This window comes from Mastigoproctus giganteus, chromosome 4 (genome assembly GCF_048544385.1).
Source record: "Mastigoproctus giganteus isolate SK-2022 chromosome 4, ASM4854438v1, whole genome shotgun sequence".
Taxonomy (NCBI): Eukaryota; Metazoa; Arthropoda; class Arachnida; order Uropygi; family Thelyphonidae; genus Mastigoproctus; species Mastigoproctus giganteus.
Window position 1 is genome coordinate 100,843,288 of NC_143578.1, and position 25,462 is coordinate 100,868,749.

A 25,462-nucleotide genomic window follows, 5' to 3' on the forward strand; every position below is an offset into this window, starting at 1 on the left:
TCAAACTGAGAAAGTATGTACAGGATGGATGTGTAGAAATTTGCCTTCAGCCAGCAGATAGCTGATTAATTATTGGAAAAAACTTCCATCTGGTCAAACTATTGGAAGATGACATGGGATGCACTGTTGGTTTTTATTTTTCACTAATGCTTTATAAGCTTGCTTTCTTGCATCTTTGCTATTATTAATCCTAATTTCAATAAGTGTATGTATGCAAGTATATGAAACTTTTTACTATAATGGGTGCAATAGGCTGCACCCATTATAGTAAAAAGTAGTAAAAAGCAATGTAGCTTATCATGCACATTTTTGCAGATGGATGCAACTTTTGTTTATCTGCAAAAATAAGCAAGCAATGCAAAACAGGCATATGAATCTTTGTTTCGCACCCTCTGTGACAGTACAGTGCGTTTATCACTTGCCACTCACCAGAGAGGTCTAGATTTGAATACTGTCAGAGACAGGTGAAATTCTTAAAGGCATTTTCAAATGAGATGGTAATTAACCAATCTCAGGTTTAGAATTTTCCTATAGGGAGTTACTCTGAATTTTTCTGCCTACCAAACATTGAAATCAGTCTATAAACATATACTTGTACAGACTTAATACCATGGTGCAACATGGTCTAAGATGCTGAAGCACTATAAAGCTAACACTAACCATTGCCACTTGCACACAATATGAAATATAATTCTAGAATTTTTTTCCCTCTATCACAATGCAAATTGCATCACTAAACTTTGTGGTCATATGTAGACATGTCTGTTTAATGCAGCTGTTGTTTAGAAAAAAATCTGGTTATTACTTCCACAGCTTGCATTCATTCTGCATGGTCTTGAATGGTAATTACTTTCTGTTTTCTATCAGCAGAACTGATCCCAGACTAACTGGCCTTTATTATAAATATAATAAAGGCCAATTATTCTGCATGTCTAAACACTTGATTTGATTAAATTATTCTAATAAATTTAATATTAATTTAGAACAAGAAAGTAACATTTAAGAAATGTTGTGGACATCTTGTAGAAATAAAATTAAGAAGAATAAAAAATTAAGAAAACCTTGTGAAAGAAAATCTTGTGTAAGAAAATCATTTAAGAAAATCTTGTGGAAATCTTAAGAAAAATCTTATCTAATAAAGTGACCATACATTATAGCTATCTTTCCAGACCTTCTGTAATGAATAGGTTAAAACTCAACTCAAATACATAATATTTCAGCTGCTCTCCTGTGCTCTGGTCTGATATGCTCCACATGCTTCCAGCTGCTGTACTGTCTAGAAAAGAATGAAAAAGGGTTCCTGTTCTTTTGACGTAGTTGCCCTTGACTACTTAAAAATGTCTATTTTCATCTCCAATGATATTGTTCTGATATATTTTATAGATTGACATATCACTTAAATTAATTTTTTTCTGCTATTTTTAATATCATTTAAGGGCTTTTGTAAGCAGCATGAAATAGAACATGAAATATTTTGTAAAAATCAAATGAGCATATGAAGAGAAGAGACTAATAAATGATTTATCTTTAACTCATTTTAAAGGGCCCAAGTATATATTTTTTAAAGTTACTGTACACTAAAAAAAATGTGCAATTTGTAGGCAATAATTATAAATAGTGTAAGGTCCGAAATAGTTATAATAATAGGGGAAAAAAATGGTGAAAACAGCTTAAAATCAACAATTAAAAAAGAATCAACAATTAAAAAACAATTAACTCTTATCTTAGCTTCTTGAAAGGTATGGATGCTAAAATCAATATTAACAGGTTTGAGCATATAATGCAAAATAGTTTGCTGTCATTTTGCTTCTACTTAAAATGTTCATGTTCACAATTTTCCTGCTGTCTCTTTTATTTAACCAGTCATTCAATGTTTACAGAAATTTGCCTTCAGCCAGTGGAATAAACTTTCACCTAGTATAGAAGAATTTGGTAGTTTGAATACATTTAAATAAGGAGTGGATAAATTAATAAAAGGAATGGAAAGTTTAGCAAATCCTCAAATATTACCATTCAATATCACATTATCTTGAAAAGAGTTTCAGATTCAGGTTGTCTACTAAGCAAGAATAACCTATTCAAACATTCTAAAACAACTTTTTGATCACCGAATAGTCTGTCCAGCCACACTAGCTAAAGAGAAATGAAATTCTGCCAGTTCATATACACACATTCACACCCAAACTGAAAACAATAAAAAAAAAAGCAAGGACACAGAAAAATAGTTCATTTAAGGCAGAGAATGAATAGACAGGGAAATTATTCACTTAAATAAAAGACAGGGAAATTGTCCATTTAGGGGATTTAGAGAATAAAGAGACAGAGAATGAGTGTTCAACAGTATAATAAACTGAAGACTGCAAATCAGTTTGCACTTCAGTTTATTATTGTTGGGATAAAATGATATTCAGCCATTCACTTTTCTACTACTGAGGAAAATTAAGTATAGGTGAGAGTTATACTTTAGTTACTACACTACAAAAAGATATTTCTAATAGTAACTTAAACCATTATTAATGAAATATGTTTCTTTGTGAGATCTATAGCTTCAAAAAAGGGTTTTTTTTTTTAGCTTCAAATAAGGATAAAAAACAAGTTAGATAATGCATGCATTGCATTAAATTTCAATTGTTTGATTTTTTTTATATTTTCCATTTTTTTGTGATCAACAGAAGTAAGAGTAAATAACTAATTAACAGGTTATTCAGTAATTAACTAATAATATATAGAAGTAAATTGTTTTCACTGCATTTACAATAAACCCTCAATTTTAAGAGGAAAGGTTTGGTTTGTGTTTTTTTTTTTTTCCTGGTGCAAAAGCAACTGAGACTATTGCATGATGGCCATTCCATAAAAGAGAAAGGATTTTTTGTAACGTTTTGAAAGGGTTACTGCGTCAAGATATATACACAAACACAAAAATAGAGTAAATTATTGTTTGGTCAGGCTCAAAATATATGCATAAAATTATATATATTTGTAAAAATTAATACTTCATAGATATTTAAAAACATCTGACACGTGGTCATTTTTCTGATAAAATCTGACTGGGTGTATAAGATCCAGTCAGATGAGTAAAAGCGGTGAAACATTACGAGCATGGGTAAAATTAATGCAATCAATTAAAATGTTTTATAGATAAAATGGTGTCACAAGACTCACACATAGGAGGGTCATCTGCCCTCAGCAGGAAGCCATGTTTCAATTATAGGCTTTATCTGTATAATTTATCTGATATCTCTCTGTAATTCTTGCCATTGGGAGTATATCTTGTGCATTATTTGCCTGTAGTCTGTATAGGCAACTAACAGGCAAAGATTATTAGTGGGAGTTGCTGTGAAGTAATTTTCCTTGGTGATTTTAACATTCACAACTTCAACTTACTTCCATTTTCTAGTGACATGGACCCAGCTGTGCAAGATGCTGAGGCCTTTGCAATTATTAATGACCTCGCACAGATTGTTCAATTACCTACCAGAATACCAAATAATCCTAACCACACAGTCAACATGCTTGATCTTTTTCTCACAAACAACCCTTCTGAGTACATGGTAGAGGCGAGTGGTCCTCTAGGCATCTCATATCACAACTTGGTGATGGTCTCTTATCCAATGGAGCCTTTTTCTTATAGCCATTCTCTAAGAGTAGAAAACTTGATTCTTGCCCTAATGGTAGCCGAGCATTCTGGTCTCTTGCCAAAGCTATTGGCCGCAACTTTTGCCCATCTCTGCTCCCACCTCTGTCCAAACCAGATGGTTCTGTTGTCACTTCAGCCAAGAATAAAGCTGACCTGCTAGCATCCCATTTTTCTTCCAGCTCATGTATTAATGATCTTGTAAAACACCTCCCACCATTCCCAACACGCTCCATTCAATGCCTCCTGTGGTCTTCCGTCAAAAGGATATCAGATGGATTTTGATGAATCTTGATGCTAAGAAAGCTCCAGGTCCTCATGGTATTTCTCCACTTGTTCTCACAACCTGTGCTCCTGAACTTACTCCTATTCTTTGCTGCCTTTTTTCACTTTCTTATTCCAAAGGTGTTTTTCTTCTGCTTGGAAATTTGCTCATATCCAGCCAGTTCCTAAAAAGGGTGACAAATCCCTCCCATCCAATTATCATCCCATTGCAATTACTTCTACTCTTTCTAAAGTAATGGAGAAATCAATTAACCGCCAACTCTTAAACTACCTAGAAACCTTCCATCTGATCAACGATCACCAGTATGGATTCCGTCAGTGTCGATCCACTGGTGATATTCTGGCTTATGTTACCCATTTATGGACTAATTCAATGGAAAGGTTCGGTGAAACACAAGTAGTTGCTCTTGACATCTCAAAGGCTTTTGATCATGTTTGGCATAAAGGTCTTCTAAACAAGCTTCCATCTTATGGTTTGCCAACTGTTTTTAGTAATTGGTTATCCAGTTTTCTCTCTGATCGCTCACTGAGGGTTATGGTAGATGGCTCTCTGTCTTCTAACTTCTCCACTAATGCCGGTGTCCCCCAAGGTTCAGTTCTTTCCCCCACTCTTTTCCTCTTGTATATCAATGACCTTCTTCCATTGACTGAAAATCCTATCCATAGTTTTGCCGATGATAGCACATTGCATTCAACTTTCCATTTTGAGAAACCTTGTCCTGCTCAATTAGCTTCAACTTCTCGAAAATCTGCTACCAATTCATTAAATGCCGATCTTCAGGTAATTCTCCAGTGGGGCAAAGACAACTTAGTTGATTTCAACCCTTCTAAAACTCAGTCTTGTCTTATATCTCGCAAAAAGGATTCTTCTGCTCCTATGCTTATCTTTAGTGACACTCCGAGTTCTAGGCAAAATGATATATCTCTTTTGGGGATTACCCTGACTTCTAATCTCTCTTGGCACAAGCACATTACAAATATTGCTTCCTCTGCATCTAAAAAACTTGGTTTTCTCTTTCGCTCTCTGGCGTTACTTTTCTTCCAAACAGCTGCTCACTCTGTATAAATCGCAAATCCGCCCTGCCATGGAATATTGTTCCCACATCTGGGATGGTGCCCCCAAAACCTCCCTCAGGCTTCTTGATTCCATTCAGAAGAGGGCACTTAGGTTAATTAATGATTCATGCCTAACAGAGTCTCTCCACTCGCTTTCTCATAGACGCACTGTTTCTGCTGCATGCTCTTCTACAGATACTTCCATGGGCACTGTTCTTCTGAATTGGCTTCTATAATTCCCGCTGTCTCTTTCAAAACAGTCCGAACACGTGCGGCCACCAGCCAACATCCATTTACTGTCCAACTTCAAACCCACAGAACCAACTTTTCATCTTCCTCATTTATTCATTCAACTGCCGTTTTCTGGAACAACCTTCCTTCATAAGTATTTCCTGAAAATTACAATCTACAGAAGTTCAAGTCCAATGTCAACAAATATCTTCTTTCGTCTTCTCAACCTCCAACCCAAGCATGGTACTAAGTACTATAGGTTCTAATACCTCTCATGTTTGGGGTTCACATAAAAAAAAAAAAAAAAACCTTGTGTTGTTTGGCATTACAAGAATGTAAAATGGGATGATCTGCAAGATTTCTTTTTTTGTTTCCAAATTTCCAGGTTCATTGTCTGCCTACACCAAAGCTTCCAAAAATTGTAAAGGCAGTTATTAATCAGTCCAAACTAGATTTCAAACAGGCTAAGTGTAGAAAACTTGCTTCCTGCCCAAATGGTAGCATTCTGGTTTCTTGCCAAAACTATTGGCTGCAACTATTGCCCATCTCTGCCAAAACCAGATGGTTCTATTGCCACTTTAGCCAAAGATAAAGCGGACCTGCTAGCATCCTATTTTTCTTTAAACTCGTCTATTGATAATCTTGGTAAACCACCTCCCACTTTTCCCAGTACATTCCATTCAATGTACTCCAGTGGTCTTCCATCAAAAGGATGTCAGGACTTTGATCAATCTTGATGCTAAGAAGGCTCCAGGTCCTGATGGTAGTTCTTCACTTGTTCTCAAAACCTGTGCTGCTGAACTTACTCCAGTTCTGTGTCACCTTTTTTTTTTCACTTTCTCATTCCAAAGGTGTTTTTCCTTCTGCTTGGAAATATTAGATTAAGATTCAACAGTGAAATTTCAACTTCCAAGACAAAAGTGAGGGCATTTAAAGGAGGAGATCCAATAAGATGCAAGGTCCGCATTGACAACAATATTATCGAACAAGTTAATACTTTCAAATATCTAGGATACCACCTGTCCTATGAAAAAGAAAACGATATTGAGCAAAAAATAATTATGTAGGAATAACTAAAACTATAAATCATATTTTGAAATTTAATCTGGTGCATAAGAAAACAAGGAAATGAATACATAACACCCTCACCAAACCTACCCTAACCTACAGCTCCAAGGCATGGAGAATGAGCAAAGGGGATAGGAGGTTGACTGGTGCAGAAATGTTTCATGCACAGAACTGCAGGCTACACCAGATTTGAGATGAAAATAAATCAAGATATCCTGTCATAACTCATACAGAAACAGATGGATCCATCAAGTAGAGAGAATGGATGCTACCTGAAAGATATTGTAAACTACAAATCTCAGGGAAGGAGAGACAGACCCCTTCAAAGATGGAGAGACTGTAACAAGCCACTTGGCCTAATGCTGGACAGGAAGAAGATTCATCAGTATCGGTAGCAGTAACCCCAGAGAAATGTACCAACTGGGTGGTGTTACACTCAGTGTAGTGGAGAATGAAAGTGACCTGGGAGTAATTGTGCAGTCAGATATGAAGTTTTCTGAGCAGTGCAGACAGGCTATCAGAATAAATCATGGGGTCTTGCCAATGATATACAGGAATTTTTATAGCAGGGATAAGGAGGTGATTATCCCCTTGTATAAGGCAATGGTCGAGCAACACTTTGAGTACCGCATACAGGTCTGGAATACTCATTTTAGGAAGGATGTAGAGTTGCTAGAATGAGTACAGAGAAGGAAAACAAGACTGGTGAGAGGAACAAAGGGGTGCACTTATGAAGAAAGGCTTATTTTCTGCAAATTGCAGCATATGGAGACTAGACTCTTACAAGGTGATCTGATTAAGGTGTATAAGGCCATGAATGGCTTGAGCCAGCTCAATGCTGATGGGATTCTTCCTATTTCTCAAATTACAAACCTGAGAGGGTATAAACTGAAACTGAGGAAAGACAGTTGTCGGATTGATGTGCAGAAATTTGTCTTTAGCCAACAGGTAGTTGATTGCTGTAACAAACCTCCATCTGTTGTTGTTGTGGAAGTTGATAGTTTAATTGAATTCAAGGAAGAAGTGGAAAAAAGTTTGGAGCGAATGGATGGGTGAAATGGGAAGTGTTTTGCTTTTTTTTTGGCTGATGCTGTATAAGCTTGCTTTTTTGCATTTTATGCCTCTACTAATGCTAATGTACTGGCAGACAGTGTGTGTATTTGCTGATGCATAAGCTGAATGTAGCTGCTGTATACTTTGATTGTCCAGCACCTTTTTTCTTCAATTACAAAAAAAAGTCATCGCATAATGGTTTGAATGTGGATCATGGTGACTCCATTTTTCCAGTGTCCAGGTTGATCCTGTCTAGTGGGCACTCCAATTCTGCATTACATGCTTCAAACTGATTTCAGAGGTTTATTTTCATTTGGTTTATTTTTATAGAAATTTATTTAAGATGGGTTAAAGAGGTAAGGCCAGATAGGATCTGAGGTAAGACTCCAAAGTTTAGCTGCATATGAAAGCAGAAGCATCTGTCTGCAAAAAGATAATGGAGGTTCATGTGCATTGATATATATATATATATATAAAGACCCCAAACACAAGAGTTATTAGAAACTATAGTACTTAGTGCCATGCTTGGGTTGGAGATTGAGAAGACGAAAGAAGATATCTGTTGACATCAGACTTGAACTTCTGTAGACTCTAATTTTCAGGAAATACGTAAGAAGGAAGGCTGTTCCAGAAAAAAACAGTTGAATGAATAAACAAGGAAGATGAAAATTTGGTTTTGCGAGTTTTAAGTTGGATAGTAAATGGATGTTGGCGGATGGCGGCATGTGTTCAGACTGTTTTGAAAGAGAGAGCGGGAATTATAAAAGCCAATTCAGAAGACCAGCACCCATGGAAGTATCTGTGGCATGCAGAAGAAACTGTACATCTATGAGACAGCAAGTGGAGAGACTCTGTTAGAGAGGAGTCTTTAAATAACCTAACTGTCCTCTTCTGAATGGAATCTAGAAGCCTGAGAGAGGTTTTGGGGGCACCACCCCAGATGTGGGAACAATATTCCATGGTAGGGCGGATTTGCAATTTGTACAGAGTGAACAGCCATTCGGAAGAAAAGTAACGCCGAGAGTGAAAGAGAAAACCAAGTTTTTTAGATGCAGAGGAAGCAATATTTGTAATGTCAGGGTAATCCCCAAAAAGAAATATATCATTTTGCCTAGAAATCGGAGTGTCACCAAAGATAAGCATAGGAGCAGAAGAATCCTTTTTGCAAGAAATAAGACAAGACTTTGTTTTAGAAGGATTGAAACCAACTAAGTTGTCTTTGCCCCAATGGAAAATTACCTGGAGATTGGCATTTAAGGAACTGGTAGCAGATATTTGAGAAGTTTAAGCTAATTCAGCAGGGCAAGGTTTCTCAAACTGGAAAGTGGAATGCAATGTGCTATCATTGGCAAAACTATGGATAGGATTTCCAGTCAATGGAAGAAGGTCATTAATATACAAGAGGAAAAGAGTGGGGGAAAGAACTGAACCTTGGAGGGCCAGCATTAGTAGAGAAGTTAGAAGACAGAGAGCCATCTACCATCACCCTCGGTAAGCGATAAGAGAGAGAGAGAAAACTAGATAACGAATTACAAAATACAGTTGGCAAACCATAAGATGGAAGCTTGTTTAGAAGACCTTTATGCCCAACACAATCGAAAGCCTTTGAGATAAACAGCAACTGCTGGTGTTTCACTGAACTTTTCCACCGAATTTGTCCATAAATGGGTAACATAAGCCAGAATATCACCAGTGGATCGACACTGACGGAATCCATATTGGCGATTGTTGATCAGACAGAAGGTTTCTAGGTAGTTTAAGAGTTGGCGGTCAATTGATTTCTCCATTACTTTAGAAAGAGTAGAAGTAATTGCAATGGGATGATAATTGGATTGGAGGAATTTGTCACCCTTTTTAGGAATTGGCTGGATGTTAGCCAAATTTACAAACAGAAGGAAAAACACTTTTGGAATAAGAAAGTGAAAAAAGCGGCAAAGAACAGCAGTAAGTTCAGGAGCACAGGTTTTGATAACAAGTGGAGAAATACCATGAGGACCTGGAACTTTCTTAGCATCAAGATTCATCAAAATCCTTCTGACCAAAGACCACAGGAGACACTGAATGGAATGTGTTGGGAATGGTGGGAGGTTTTTTCCAACTTATGTATTAATGATCTTTACCAAGGTCATTAATACATAAGTTGGAAGAAAAATGGATGCTAGCAGGTCAGCTTTATACTTGGCTGAAGTGACAACAGAACCATCTGGTTTTTGACAGAGATGGGCTTTGTCAAGAGACCAGAATGCTCGGCTACCATTAGGGCAAGAAGCAAGTTTTCTACTCTTAGCTTGCCCAAAATCTAGTTTCGACTGATTAATAACTGCTTTATGATTATTGCGAGCTTTGGTGTAGGCAGAAAATGAAACCGAAGAATTGGAAACAAACCAATTATGATATGCAACTTTTGTCTCTTGAACAGCCATAGCCCATTTATTGGGAAACCAAGGTTTACATAAAGGACAAGATTTTAAAGTGGAGTGTGGAATAAAGGATTCCATTTCTACAAGAATAATTTCACTGACATGATCTGAACAAATGTTTACATCAGAAGTTTTGAAACAGTAATCCGACCAAGGAAAGGAAGAAAAGAAATCTCGCCGGTCATTCCATTTTGCATTCTTGTAATGCCAAACAATATGAGGTTGGGAACAGCCATGAGATAAAGGCTCCACTGGAGAAGAGACAATCATCAAGTTGTGATCTAAGGTGCCTAAAGGACCACTCACTTCAACTGTATACTTAGAAGGGCTTTTTGTGAGAAAAAGATCAAGCATGTTGGCTGTATGGTTAAGATTGTCCGGTATTCTTGTAGTTAATTAACAATCTGTGCAAGGTCATTAGTAATTGCAAAAATCTCAGCATCTTGACCAGCTGAGTCGGTGTGACTAGAACACGGAAGCCAGCTGGAGTTAGCATTAGCATATGATGCAAGAAAGCAAGCTTATGCAGCATCAGCCAAAAAAAAAAAAAAAAAACTTCCAGTTCACCCCTCCGTTTGTTCGAAATACCTGTCCAGCTGAGCCTTAAATTTATTTAGGCTATCAACTTCCACAACAAGGGATGGAAGTCTGTTCCACCAACCAACTACCCACTGGCTAAAGGCAAATTTCCGCACATCTATCCTACATCTGTCTTTCCTTAATTTGAATTTATGCCCTCTCAGGTGATTATTCTGAGCAAGAGGAAGAATCCCATCAGCACTGAGCGTGCTCAAACCATTCAAGGCTTTATACACCTTTATCAGTTCCCCTCGCTGGTGCCTAGACACTGTAATTTGAAAAACTTAAGCCTTTCTTCATAAGAGCAACTCTTTGTTCCATTCACTAATCTTGTTGCCCTTCTCTGTACTCGTTCCAGCAGCTCTACATCCTTCTTGAAATGAAGCCTCCAGACCTGTATAGAGTACTCAAGGTTTGGCCTGACCATTGCCTTATACAAGGGAATAATCACCTCCTTATCCCTGCTAGAAAAATTCCTGTATACCATTGACAAGACACCATGAGCTACTCTTGCAGCCCATCTGCACTGCTCAGAGAACTTCATATCTGCCTGCCCAATTACCCCCAGGGCCTTTTCATTCTCTACCACTGTCAGTGTAGTACCACAAAGTTGATAAGTTGCTCTGGGTTTGCTGTTTCCCATATGTAGTACTTTACATTTGTCAATGTTAAACTTAATTTGCCACCTCTCAGCCCATCTGCTCAACCTTTCCAGATCCTGTTGCAGCAGCATAGTGTCAGTAGTGTCCTTGACAACCCTGCCAACCTTTGTATCATCTGCAAACATGGACATTAAGCTTGATATACCATCATCAATATTATTTATAAATACAGAAAACAATAATGGACCCAAAACTGAACCCTGAGGAACTCCACTAATAACATTAGTCCACGATGAGCAGTGTCCATTGATTACCACTCTGTCTTCTCCCCCTCAACCACCCTTTTATCCATAGCAGCAATTTGCCTCCAATGCCACAATGCTCCAATTTGTGCAGCAGTCTTCCATGTGCAACAGTATCAAAAGCCTTTCTAAGATTCAAGTATATAATATCAAAGTTATTCCCTAAATCCAGTTCTTTTGCGACTGCATCGTAGTATCCAATAAAATTGGTCAGGCAAGATTTCCCCTTAACAAAACCATGCTGTGTCCGAGCTATAACTGAAGTCTTGTCTAGATGATCCTGCAGTGCTTCTTTAACCAGTGCCGCCATTAATTTTCCTCGAACAGAAGTTAAACTCACAGGTATATAATTACTTGTGTCAGCCTTTGATCCTCCTTTGTGAATTGGGGTCACATTTGCACATCTCCAGTGTATGGGTACCTCCCCTGAGTCCAAGAAAGCTGTCATAATTATGGCTAAGGGTTTGCTTACTTCCTTTGCTGCCTCCTTTAATTTAACTGGATAGATCCCATACACCCCAGGTGCCTTTCTTGTGTTTATCTTCAACAATTTCTCCTCCACTTTACTCTCAGTTAATACAAGATTATCTAGCTTACTGCCAGAGTTGAATACACCTCTGGCATTTTCCTCACTGAATAACTCCTCATGTGTGAATGTCGATGCAAAATATTCATTTAGTTTGTTAGCTACCTGAGCAGGATCATCACCAGTTGAACCATCAATATCAAGTGGACCAATCTGATTCATCCCCTTCCTTCTAGAGTTTACATAAGTAAAAAACTCTTTGCAGTTTTTCTTTACATCCTTTGCCAAAGATTTCTCATAATCTGCCTTTGCCTGCCTAACGTCCTTTGTAACTTGGTTACAGACTAGCTTATATCTATCATAGGCTTCTGTGTCACGTGTTAATTTATATGTATCCCATGCATTTTTCTTCTCTGCCATGTGTCTCATTAGTTCATCTGACATCCATTTAGGCCTTAGGAGTTGTGAACATTAAAATCACCAAGTAAAATTACCTTAGTTTTAGGAAAGTTGGACTGGAGAAATGAAATTGCAAAGAGAGGAAGTCAAAGAGCTCCAAATGATTAGTGGAATTGGAAGAACAGTATAGACAACAGATGAATTTGACACAATGAGGTAGAGAGATTTTAAGCCAGAGAAGATCGAAAAGAGGAGATTCCAAATTATCAAGTCTCTGCCAGGGAATATAGACTATGGGAGTGGTTATATTCAGAAGGTAGCTAGAGCTATTCTAAAGACATTGAATGGTATTGAGACACTATACTGCTGAATGGTGTTGAAACACTAATGTTGATAGTCTAGGTGGGATTGGATTATTATTATTTCTCTTTATATTATTTCTCCCTGATTTGGGGGTTCCACTTCATGATGGGTATTGTTACCAAGTACACAGGGTGGTTGTTGTTATGTCTGGTGTTACTATTGGTCAACGAACTCTGACTATCAGACAGGTGTTCAGGACTGCCACTTTCTGAAGTTCCTTGTAGGTGTTCACTGGGAGACTTATTGCTGCTAGGCTGTTATGTAGGGTCTTTGGCACCATACCTGTGGTTGACACGATCATCGTGATGGTCGTTACTTGTTGCATATGCCACATCTCTTTGATCTCCTGTCTTAGGTTCGTGTACTTCCTGATATTCTCCCCATGGGTTTTCTTCAGGTTGCCATGTTGGGTACCGCTATGTCAATCAGATAGGTAGCCTTTTCCTTCTTGTCCACAAGGGTTATGTCCAGTCTGCTGTGCGGTACTGTCCTATCCATTATTATGGTGCGGTCCCAGTACAGCTTGTGGATTGGGGTCTCTAGTACTGCCTTGGGTTCGTACTTATAGTACAATACACTTTCTTCGATCAACTGGTATTTACTTGCTAGCTTCTGATGTATTATCCTGGCTACCTACCTAGTCGTGTCTATGAGTGTACTCAGTCTGGATGATCGCCTTTCACCCGTGGTGATGTGTTGGATCGTTTCTGAGGCCAGGTGGCATCGTCGACATGTGCCATCAGACACTCCAGGCTCTTGGTGATGTATTTTCTTACTTTATTATTATTAGCCATATAGTGCAAAGAAGCTTGAGGCTTATGCTGCACATGCCAAAAAAAAAAAAAAAAAAAAATTCCCGAGTTACCCTGAGAGAAACAGAAGTAGAAAGGAATCACCAAGAAAAAGAATGATGATATCCTACTCAGGACTGGTTTGATGCAGGTGAAGAATGGAGTATCAATCCCATGACATTGCAGAAAGCACTCTAAAGATATTCATTTTCTTTGGACAAGTAGTTTGTACAGTGACATATGGATTTTAGGAAGTTCAATTTCTTATCTGATATTAAACGTAGGAAGCCGATGTTGTCATTTACTGGTATAACATGATTCCCCAAATGCAATTCAGGGTCAGGGTACAGTTTTCATTTCTTGCAGGTGTGTATAGCAAAAGTTTGCTGTGGAGAGAGTCAGTAACCGTTTTGTAACATCCATGATTGTATTTTAATTATGGAATGCATAATTTGAGAGTGACTGGATATAGTGAAGTCATTGGCATAAAGATAAGTTTCTGCAGAATTTGGGATGGCTGTGTAAGATTAGAGTATGTATTCCAACTATGAAGAATGTGTCACTCAGGACTGATCCTTGTAGTACTCCTTCCTTCTGTATAGAGATTCTGGCATGTACACTTCAATAATGGACCTTAAAGGTTTAGTCTTCAAGAAAACTGAATTAATGATGGTAAATGTCCTCTCAGTTCTAAGGCATGTAGATCAGGAAGGATGTCATGATGCCTCATAGTTTCAAATGCTTTCTCTATATCTAAGCTTGCCACAACCAAATGTTCATTCTTTATGAATGCATTTTGCACATTTGCTTCAGCCTTTTTCATAAGGTCTAGGGTAGATCTGTTTTTATGAAAACCAAACTGACCTTTGTTCATAGTAGTTTGAGTTTCAAGGTACTAGATGAGCTGTGCATTACTTTTTCCAGAGTCTTACCCAGGCAGCTAGTAAGTAAGATTGGTCTAAAATTATGTGGTTCTGATTGGTCTTTTTTCTAGCTTTGGAATGTAGTAGAACTATAGAATAATGCCAGGAAATAGGAAAGTAATGTGCAACAAAAATTTGGTTGAAAAGTTTTAGGAGAGAGTAAAAGGCTCTCTCTCATTTAGATTCTTTAATGTTAGGTAATATATGCCATTTGAACCAGGTGCACTGTTGGCTGATTTCCTTAAAGATTCTTCTAATTCATACATTGTTAGTGGCCGACCAGGCTAGCCAGGTGGGTAAAGTGTCTGCCTGGCAACCCAAAGGTCGCGGGTTTGAATCCCGCCTCGGGCTTGGATCAATGTACTGCAAAAACCTTAGGAGGTACATTATGGCCACAGAAGCCGATGCGCCAACAACTACCAAAAAAAAAAAAAAAAACATTGTTAGTGGTTCATTATAAGAGGGCTGAATTCATTCCAAAATTATTTTATATTTTTCAGCTATTGATTTATCTGGATCATATGGGGTTGATGCAGAATGGTGAGCAAATCATTCTGCGAGAATGTTTGCTATATCCTCAGGAAGGATAATCTCCTGTCCATTACAGATGATGACCGAGGAAGAAATTTTTAGGCTCTTATTTTCTACCATATTAATCCAGCAACTGTCTTTAATGAAAGATGAGGCAAACTGAATCCAAGATTCCTTCTTGGCTGTTTGCCTGATGTAACAGGCATGTGCTTTAAGTTTCTTGTAGTTTGATTGACAGTGGTTGGATTCTTTCGAAACTGAAGCCTTGTTTTTTATTCTCTTAGCAGTGTTACATGTGGAATTCAACCAGTAGTAGATGCATTTGTATATATTATTTGAAGTTTGTGGTATGGCAGCAGTAGCTGCAAACATCTGTTCTGTAATGTGTTTAATGGCATAGTCTATGGATTGATACAGGATGATCATTTAGTGTAATGCTGGATGCATATTTATTCCAGTCAGCTTTAGAGAATTTCTATTTAGGTAACTTACTGGTAAGTTTCTCCACATTCAGAGCTTACAGATTATAGGAAAATGGTCACTATTTAATGGGTTGTCTAAACTATCCAATTGAAGTCTGGAAATTATGTAGGTGAGCATATTGATGGGTCTATAGTAGCAGTTGAGCCTGTCAGAAAATGGACATAGGTGTGAGAGTCTGTATTAAGCAGGGCGAGATTATGCTTTACAAGAAAGGACTCTATTGTGTCTCCAGCTGTCTGCCTGTAATGATCCCCATAACTCGTGATTTGCATTAAAATCACCCAACACAGAAAAGAGATAGTAGTTGTAGGATAAAACCATCTAGTTCAGTCAGTGAGCATGTCCGATTTGGTGAGATATATACTGACACAAGAGTAAGCGTTATTCGAAGAGCAGGGCATACTGCAACTACTTCTAAAGAAGTTTGTAGGGGAATAAATCTGGAACAGATTTTATTGTCAACCAATACAGCTAGGCCACCATGTGAACTATGGGTAGTGATAGTGTCATGCCTGTACAGTGTATAGTTTCTAAATGAAAGTGTCATTTGTGCAGAGAAATGAGAGATTTGTTTCTTGTGGCAGGTGCCTACTGGATGGTACTGATTTATCAAATTGTGAATATCGTCAATATTGCCACATAGACCTCTACAAATCCATTGAATTAACTGATCCATTATTTAGCTTTAGAAGTAGAAAGTGTTCCTGACTGCTTTTTAGAACCAATCTGTTTATAGCTTTCCAATTTTAGTTTCTCTTTTCTTGGTAATATGGGTTTTGGAGTATCCATATCTTCCTGAGCATGTCTTTTTATGATGGTTTCTTCATTTTTGGTGGTGTCATCATTTTTCATATCTGCAGTTAAAATCTTTCACAAGTTAGGGTTTTTCAGAGTCTTGGTATCTGAACAGGATGGAGTAAAAGAGAAAGATAAGCCTTGAGGCTCAAGTGATGGATAACTTCCTTAAAGATCTATATTATCTCCTTTCAGCTCTTGGCAGATTAACTTTTTCTCCAGGCACTGTGACAGGTATTTGCTTGGTCATGGACATGTTCTTTTAGGAACTGCTATGGATATGCCAAAACAGTCTGAGCCCAGTTGGAAACAGAAGTGGTTGGTGGTGTGGAACTTCAGTTTGAGTTACAATATGTATTTTTTTACTGCAGCTGCATATGTGCATTTGGGTACAGTGAGTAAAAGTTGTTTCCTTGCTTCTTGGCAAGTCACTTTGCATTCTATTTTATACTTTTGTATTTTCTTTACTGTTTTCCAGGTTTCACAGACTTGAGTAAGCTTAATTGTTACCCTTACAATTTGGACATACAGCTGTTTCTCCTGTGCAGTCTGTGTGTGCATGTGTTCCTTGCAGCCACATTTGGGGTACACTGAGCATGACCAAATTTTTGGCACTTGAAGCACCTATCAGGATTAGGAATGTAGGGCTGTATATGGCAATTCAGGTATCTGCTTTAACTTTAGTTGGAAGAGTTGGTGCACAGAAGATAAGTATAACTGAGGTACAAGTTCAGTCTTTCTTGATTTTAATTCTCTGTGACAGTACAATTTTCTGTTGTTGGACAATTTCTCTTCAGAAACATTTATTAAGTCCCATTCAGACAGAATGCCTTTAGAGGTATTTCAGGTGGCATGTGGAGTAACTGTGACTGGAATATCTGCAAAGTTTGATATTCTGAGTAGGGCTTAAGAGTGTGTATAGTTCATAGTCTTATGGGTAAATCTCCAGAGAGTAGAGCCTTTTCACCATTTCGAATGATCCAGCAGCATTCTCGGGACATTTCTGAATAAGAAAAGGAGAAAATGTACCTACTGGTTGACAGGCACTGCTATTAGGAACAGTGGCGACTTCTTTTGGATTCTTCTGTTCTTTATCTCATTTGGTTTTGTCTGTCCTTGAAGATAAGCCTCAAGGCTCAAGTGATGAATAACTTCCTTCATGATCCATGTTATCTCCTTTCAGCTTTTGGCAGATTAACTTTTTCTCCAGACACTGCCCCTCATAGCAGTGCCTGAAGTGACCAACAAAACTAAGGAAAATAAACAAAAAAACAAAGACTAATAAAAATAAAGAAAGGTGACTTTCCTTTCTTGCTCTCAATCAGTACTTTTGGAATAAGAGCTGGTATTAAATAAAAGGACTTCTTAAGGAGAGCAATTTAAAAGAAACTAGGATTCACTTTTTAGAAAACTGCAGTGAAAGCTCAAAGAAATCACTCAATCATGAAATGCTTGGAACCCAGGGGGCCCTTATTTACTGAAAAACATCTGAATAATAATTTAAACTACAGAGTAACATATTTACCTTTGATGAAGAAGAACCAGGTGACATTTTAGAAGGGCTTAAAGTCCCTTTGCTCGACCATCTTCTCTGTTTAATTGATGAATACTACAAAACAATTAAAAAAATGTGTAAATTTTGCCTTCAAAAATTTAATACTCATCTTTATGAGAATTATGCTATTTTAAAAGTATCCTGAATGTCACATGCTTATTTTTATTTCAAGTGGTCAGATTGTCTTGCAACAACATCTAGAAAAATGATGTTGAGAAATGGCAGTTCAAGTTTAACATTGACAAATACAAGGTACTGCATATAGGCAGCAGACAACTGCCAGGACAGCTCATGAGGTTTTGTCAGTGATATTTGACAAATTTTCCCAGATATTGACCGGAATTTGTGGGTTGGTCACTCACACACTAGCAAGGCTTTTGTGGATTTATTGGATGATTGCTTTCTACATCAGCATGTTCAGGAGACAACTAGAGGGGGTAATATACTTGATTTGATTATCAGTAGTGATTCTTCATGCATTAAGAATCTGCTGACGAAGGAAATAGGTGGCAGTGATTACAGTGTGCTTAAGTGGGATTTACGCAAAGATGTAACTACCATCAGGGGTAAAGGGAAGGGTTTTTGCTTTTGTAAAAGTGACTACTGTGGTCTGAGACAGTATTTAAATTCTATACGGTGGGACCAACTGATGATTGTTACCATCAGCAAATTCAAAATGGGAAGCATTCAAAGAACTTATCTTGGAAGTTACTAGGCATTTCATACCAACTAAGAAATATTGTTCAAGGTTTAGGCGTTAATGGATGTCAGATGAACTAATGAGACATGTGATCGAGAAGAAAAATGTATGGGATGCATATAAATTAACACATGACACAGAAGCCTATGATAGATATAAGCTTTGTAACCAAGTCACAAAGGAGGTTAGGCAGGCAAAGGCAGATTACGAGAAATCTTTGGCAAAGGATGCAAAGAAAAACAGCAAACAGTTCTTTACTTATGTAAACTCTAGAAGGAAAGGGATGAATCAGATTGGTCCACTTGGTATCGATGGTTCAACTGTTGATGATCCTGCTTAGGTAGCTAACAAACTAAATGAATATTTTGCATCGACATTCACACATGAGTAGTTATTCAGTGAGGGAAATGCCAGAGGTGTATTCAGCTCTGGCAGTAAGCTAGATAATCTTGTAATAACTGGGAGTAAAGTGGAGGAGAAATTGTTGAAGATAAACAAAAGAAAGGCACCTGGAGTGGATGGGATCTATCCAGTTATATTAAAGGAGGCAGCAAAGGAAGTAAGCAAACACTTAGCCATAATTATGAGAGCTTACTTGGACTCAGGGGAGGTACCCATAGACTGGAGATGTGCAAATGTGACCCCAATTCACAAAGGAGGATCAAAGGCTGACACAAGTAATTATAGACCTGTGAGTTTAACTTCTGTTCCAGGAAAATTAATGGAGGCACTGGTTAAAGCACTGCAAGATCATCTAGACAAGGCTTCAGTTATAGCTCGGACACAGCATGGTTTTGTTAAGGGGAAATCTTGCCTGACCAATTTTATTGGATACTACGATGCAGTCGCAAAAGAGCTGGATGCGGGGAATAACTTTGATATTATATACTTGGATCTTAGAAAGGCTTTTGATACTGTTGCACATGGAAGACTGTTGCACAAATTGGAGCAGTGTGACATTGGAGGCAAATTGCTGCTATGGATAAATGGGTGGTTGAGGGGGAGAAGACAGAGAGTGGTAATCAATGGACACTGCTCATCGTGGACTAATGTTATTAGTTGAGTCCCTCAGGGTTCAGTGTTGGGTCCATTATTGTTTTCTGTATTTATAAATAATATTTATGATGGTATATCAAGCTTAATGTCCAAGTTTGCAGACAATATGAAGGTTGGCAGGGTTGTCAAGGACACTACTGACACTATGCTGCTGCAACAGGATCTGGAAAGGTTGAGCAGATGGGCTGAGAGTGGCAAATGAAGTTTAACATTGACAAATGTAAAGTACTACACATGGGAAACAGCAACCCCAGAGCAATGTATCAACTCTGTGGTACTACACTGACAGTGGTAGAGAATGAAAAGGACCTGAGAGTAATTGTGCAGGCAGAAATGAAGTTCTCTGAGCAGTCCAGATGGGCTGCAAGAGTAGCTTATGGTGTCTTGTCAATGATATACAGGAATTTTTCTAGCAGGGATAAGGAGGTGATTATTCTCTTGTATAAGGCAATGGTCAGGCCACACCTTTAGTACTATATACAGGTCTGGAGGCCTCATTTCAAGAAGAATGTAGAACTGCTGGAACAAGTACAGAGAAGGGCAACAAGATTAGTGAATGATACAAAGGATTGCTCTTACGAAGAAAGGCTTAAGTTTTTCAAATTACAGTGTCTAAGCACCGGCGAGGTGATCTGATAGAGGTGTATAAAGCCTTGAATGGTTTGAGCATGCTCAATGCTGATGGGATTCTTCCTCTTGCTCAGAATAATCACCTGAGAGGGCATAAATTCAAATTGAGGAAAGACAGATGTAGGATAGATGTGCAGAAATTTGCCTTTAGCCAGCAGGTAGTTGGTGGGTGGAACAGACTTCCATCCCGTGTTGTGGAAGTTGATAGCCTAAATAAATTTAAGGCTCAGCTGGACAGGTATTTCGAACGAATGGAGGGGTGAAGTGGAAGTGTTTTTTTTTCTTTTGGCTGATGCTGCATAAGCTTGCTTTCTTGCATCAAATGCCTCTACTAATGCTAATAATACACAGGAACTCTGCTAGCAGGGATAAGGAGGTCATTATCCCTTTATACAAGGCTATGGTTAGGCTGCATCTTGAATAGTTTATACAGGTTTGAAGGCTTCATTTTAAAAAGAATATAGATCTGCTGAAAGATCTATTGAAAGTATGTAGATATGCTGAAAGATCTGTTGAAAGAATGTAGATCTGCTGGGTAAAGAGAAAAGCAACAAAATTGGTGAAGGGTACAAAAAGGGTGCTCTTATCAAGAAAGAGTTCAGCTCTGCTAATTGCAGCATCTGGAGACTAAGTGTCTACCAGGTGATCTGATTGAGGTGTTTAATGCTTTGAATGTATTGAGAGAGCTCAATGCTGATGGCATTTATCGTTTTGCTCAGAGTACACACGAGTGGTCATAAATTCAAATCGAGACAGGATGGCTGCAGAATAGATGTGCAGAAGTTTCCTTCAGTTAGCAAGTGGTTGATTGCTGGAACAAACTTTCATCTGTTATCATGGAAGCGGGTAGTTTGAATAAATTCAAGGAAGAACTTGACAAACTGACTGGTGATGTGGGAATTTTTTTTTTCTTTACCTGATGCTGTTTAAGCTTGCTTTCTTGCATCATTTCCTAAAACATTTTCTCATTAATTAATTACCCAATATATTCTTTAAAACCTACAAAGTTTGGAGGATCTTTATACTAGTTTTGAAATAACTGTTTAATTATATGCTTGATCAAAATAGTCAAATTATTATTATTATGCTTAATACTTAAATAAGTGTTTTTCTAACTTGTTAGTAGTTGTAAAATTAGCAGAAGGTATACTCTATGAATGCCACAAAAAGCAGAGAGTATACTGTTCATATTAGGCTTATTAATCGAATTTGCTAGAAGCAGCATAAAACTATAAGTATTGCCTAAGAATCAAATTCTAATAAATTTATTTTTTAATTTTCAGCATATATTTTAATAATTGTTTTTTTCAAGTCTTTCAAAAACCAGAAGGTATACACAATTCACTTAAAAAAATCCAGAGGGTATACAGTGTATAACCTCTACTACAGCCCTGCTCTGATATGATATTGGTAAGAAATTGGCAGAACACCAAATATATATAACTTTTATTCCATTAATTCACATTCGGTACAAAAAAAAATATATATCTTTGCAAACAAAAACAAAAGAATTCAAATTAACAATATCATGAGAATCTGTTGTTAAGTATGGATATATTGGGTATATTGCATTTAATTTTTTATTTAAGTGCATAAAATGTAAGTGATAATTTTTGGCAGAGCATTTTGTGAGCGCAGGAGCAATGCTTGTAGTTGGAATAAACTGCTATATACACACACACTCATGATTTTTCACAACTACAATAAAACAGTGATCAATCCATGTGGACAAGAAATCTAATGTTTTTCAATCTCCATACAACAAAACAAATATCTTATTTAATCTATTCTGTAAGCATTTTGTTCATATAATTCTATTAAAAGTTAGAAATCATATATAATTCAGAATATGATTAGGCATGTGGTCCCTTATTCTGGGTTCCTAACTAAGGATTTGATGGCTGATTTGACTTCAGTGTCCAAATTAAAGTCAATACGAAAGTCAAATGGTGACATATATGACTCATACACAGTGAGTGGGCATACCCCACTGTAAACTGGAGTTGCCTTCCCTTTCAGCTCCATATTTCTGTCTATTTGCCCCCCAGTCTTCAGCCTTCACCCCACTCTATCTGACAGCAACGTGAACACGCCCCACACAATCTAAAATCACCAATCTAAATTAATTTTGCCCAACATTTTGGACTTCTAGTGCTTCCTGCGACGCGTATAAGATTTTTTTTTTTTTTTTAGATCCTAGCCACTGAAATCTCAGGAAATTAGGTGGCAGAACCTGTCAGAGTGAATTATATACTAGTGAGTACCTGGTCTGCCTCCACGGGGCGAAAGTGGGACAACGTCTGGCCTCAGTAGGGGTCTGGCGGCTAAATGACCAGATGAACAATGGTACAAGGCATCACACATATACAAAGTCCATACACTTTTAAATCTCTGGCTTTTCCAGTCAACTGGTTCATCCACAATGTAAACTAGGGGGAGATGGGGCAAACCCCTGGTGCCGCTTGACCCTAAACACAATTTACACCTATTTTTATATGACACTGTGGGTGGTAGTTGTTTTGTGATGCTGTTTATTTTTATGGCCCTCAGGACAGATCCTTGGGGAATTTCTTCTAGTTTATTTTTTTGACATGGTGTTCTGTATTCTAACTTTAAATGTTCTATTTTTCATGAAATTTTGGATGAATAGTGGTAAATATCCTCTGAGTCTTTCATTGTGGATGTCTTGTAGTACACCATATCTCCATGCTGTGTCATAGGCCTTTTCTATATCAAAAAATACAGCAACCATATGTTTTGAGGTTATAAATGCATCTCTTATATCTGCTTCTATTCATGAAAGGTGATCTAATGTGGATCGATTATGTCTAAACTCACACTGCTTTAACCAGTTGGTTGTGTCTAAATACAAGACTAATCTTTTATTAGAATTAGTAGAGGCATATGATATAAGAAAGCAAGCTTATGCAGCATCAGCCAAAAAAAAAACTCCTCCCATATCACCCCTCCATTCGTTCCAAATGCCTGTCCAGCTCAGCCTTAAATTTATTTAGGCTATTAGCTTCCGCAACAAAAGATGGAAGCCTGTTCCAATGAGCTACCTGCTGACTAAAGGCATACTTCTGCACATCTATCGTTCCTCAATTTCAATTTATGCCCTCTCAGGTGATTATTCTGAGCAAGACGAAGACTCCCATCAGCATTGAACATGCTCAAACCATTCGAGGCTTTATACACCTCAATCAGATCATCTTGCAGGAGCCTAGTCTCCAGACAATGTAATTTGCAAAACTTAAGCCTTTGTTCCATTCACTAATCTTGTTGCCCTTCTCTGTACTCATTCCAACAGCTCTACTTCTTAAAATGCAGCCTCCAGAAATGTATACAGTACTCAAGGTGTGGCCTGACCATTGCCTTATACAAGGGGATAATCACCTCCTTATCCCTGCTAGAAAAATTCCTGTATATCATTGACAAGACACCATGACTCTTGCAGACCACCTGCACTGCTCAGAAAACTTCATATCTTCCTACACAATTACCCCCATGTCCTTTTTGTTCTCTACCACTGTTAGTGTAGTACCACAGAGTTGATACATTACTCTGGGGTTACTGCTTCCCATATGTAGTACTTTGTATTTGTCAATGTTAAACTTCATTTGCCACCTTTCAGCTCATCTGCTCAACTTTTCTAGATCCTGTTGCAGCAGTGTATGTCATTAGCGTCCTTAACAACTCTGCCAACCTTCATATTGTCTGCAAACTTGGACATTAAGCTTGATATACCATCATCAATATCATTTATTAATACAGACCCAACATTGAACCCTGAGGGACTCCACTAATAACATTAGTCCAGGATGAGTAGTGTCCATTGATTACCACACTTCCCACTCAACCATACCTTTATCCATAGCAGAAATTTGCCTCCAATGCCACACTGTTCCAAATTGTTCAGCAGTCTTCCATGTGCAACAGTATCAAAAGCCTTTCTAAGATCAAAATATATGATATCAAAGTTATTCCCTGCATCCAGTTCCTTTGTGACCACATCATAGTATCTAATCAAATTGGTCAGGCAAGACTGTCCCTTAACAAAACCATGCTGTGTCTGAGCTATAAATGAAGTCTTGTCTAAATGATCCTGCAGTGCTTCTTTCACTAGTGCCTCCATTAATTTTCCTGGAAGAACAGAAGTTAAACACACAGGTCTATAATTACTTGTGTCGCCCTTTGATCCTGCTTTGTGAATTGGGTTCACATTTGCACATCTCCAGTCCATGGGTACCTCCCCTCAGTCCAAGAAAGCTCTCATAATTATGGCTAAGGGTTTGCTTACTTCCTTTGCTGCCTCCTTTAATTTAACTGGATAGATCCCATACACCCCATGTGCCTTTCTTGTGTTTATCTTCAACAATTTATCCTCCACTTTACTCTCAGTTATTACAAAATCATCTAGCTCACTGCCAGAGTTTAATTCATCTCTGGCATTTCACTCCCTGAATAACTACTCATGTGTGAATGTCGATGCAAAATATTCATTTAGTTTGTTAGCTACCTGAGCAGGATCATCAACAGTTGAACCATCGATATCAAGTGGACCAATCTGATTCATCCCATTCCTTCTAGAGTTTACATAAGTAAAGAACTCTCTGCTGTTTTTCTTTGCATCCTTTGCCAAAGATTTCTCATAATCTGCCTTTGCCTGCCTAACCTCCTTTGTGACTTGGTTACAGACCAGCTTATATCTATCATAGGCTTCCATGTCCCGTGTTCATTTATATGTATCCCATGCATTTTTATTCTCTGCCATATGTCTCATTAGTTCATCTGACATCCATTTAGGCCTAAACCTTTAACAATATTTCTTAGTTGGTATGCAAAGCGTAGTAGCTTCCAAGATAAATTCTTTGAATGCTTCCCATTTTGAATTTGCTGTTGGTAACAATCATCAGTTGGTCCCACCGTATAGAATTTAAATACTGTCTCAGACCACCGTAGTCACTTTTACGAAAGCAAAAACCCTTTCCTTTACCCCTGATAGTAGTTACATCTTTGCGTAAATCCCACTTAAGCACACTGTAATCACTGCCACCTATTTCCTTCGTCTGCAGATTCTTAATGCATGAAGAATCACTACTGATAATCAGATCAAGAGTATTACACCCTCTAGTTGCCTCCTGAACATTCTGATGTAGAAAACAATCATCCAATAAATCCACAAAAGCCTTGCTAGTGTGTAAGTGATCAACCCACAAATTTCAGTCAATATCTGGGAAATTAAAATCCCCCATTATAAGACACTGATTTACTGGCCCACTATTTCTCTGCACAATTGCTCATACTCATCAGAGTCATTAGGCCTTTAACACACTCCTACTCTCAATTTTGATCTCCCAATGCTTATGTCACACCAAACTGACTCGACACTGCACTGTCCAGCAATGTTGACTGGCTTCACTTCCTTGGATTTTGTGTGTTTCTTAACTAATAGCATAATCCCCCCTCCCTCCTATCCT

The 25,462-nt window shown here is 37.9% G+C and overlaps 1 protein-coding gene across 1 annotated transcript in view; it reads right to left on the bottom strand.

Annotated features, from left to right (window-relative positions):
• Positions 1 to 15,921: 15,921 nt before the first annotated feature.
• LOC150086952 (uncharacterized) overlaps positions 15,922 to 25,462 on the bottom strand; it is a 232,040-nt gene continuing 222,499 nt past the window's right edge. Inside the window, exons 10-11 of the mRNA XM_090372333.1 lie at positions 17,567 to 17,650; positions 15,922 to 16,113 (exon numbers count right to left, since the gene is read on the bottom strand). Of these exons, the coding sequence (XP_090228459.1) occupies positions 15,922 to 16,113; positions 17,567 to 17,650 (276 nt within the window). The remainder of the gene's footprint in view (positions 16,114 to 17,566; positions 17,651 to 25,462) is intronic.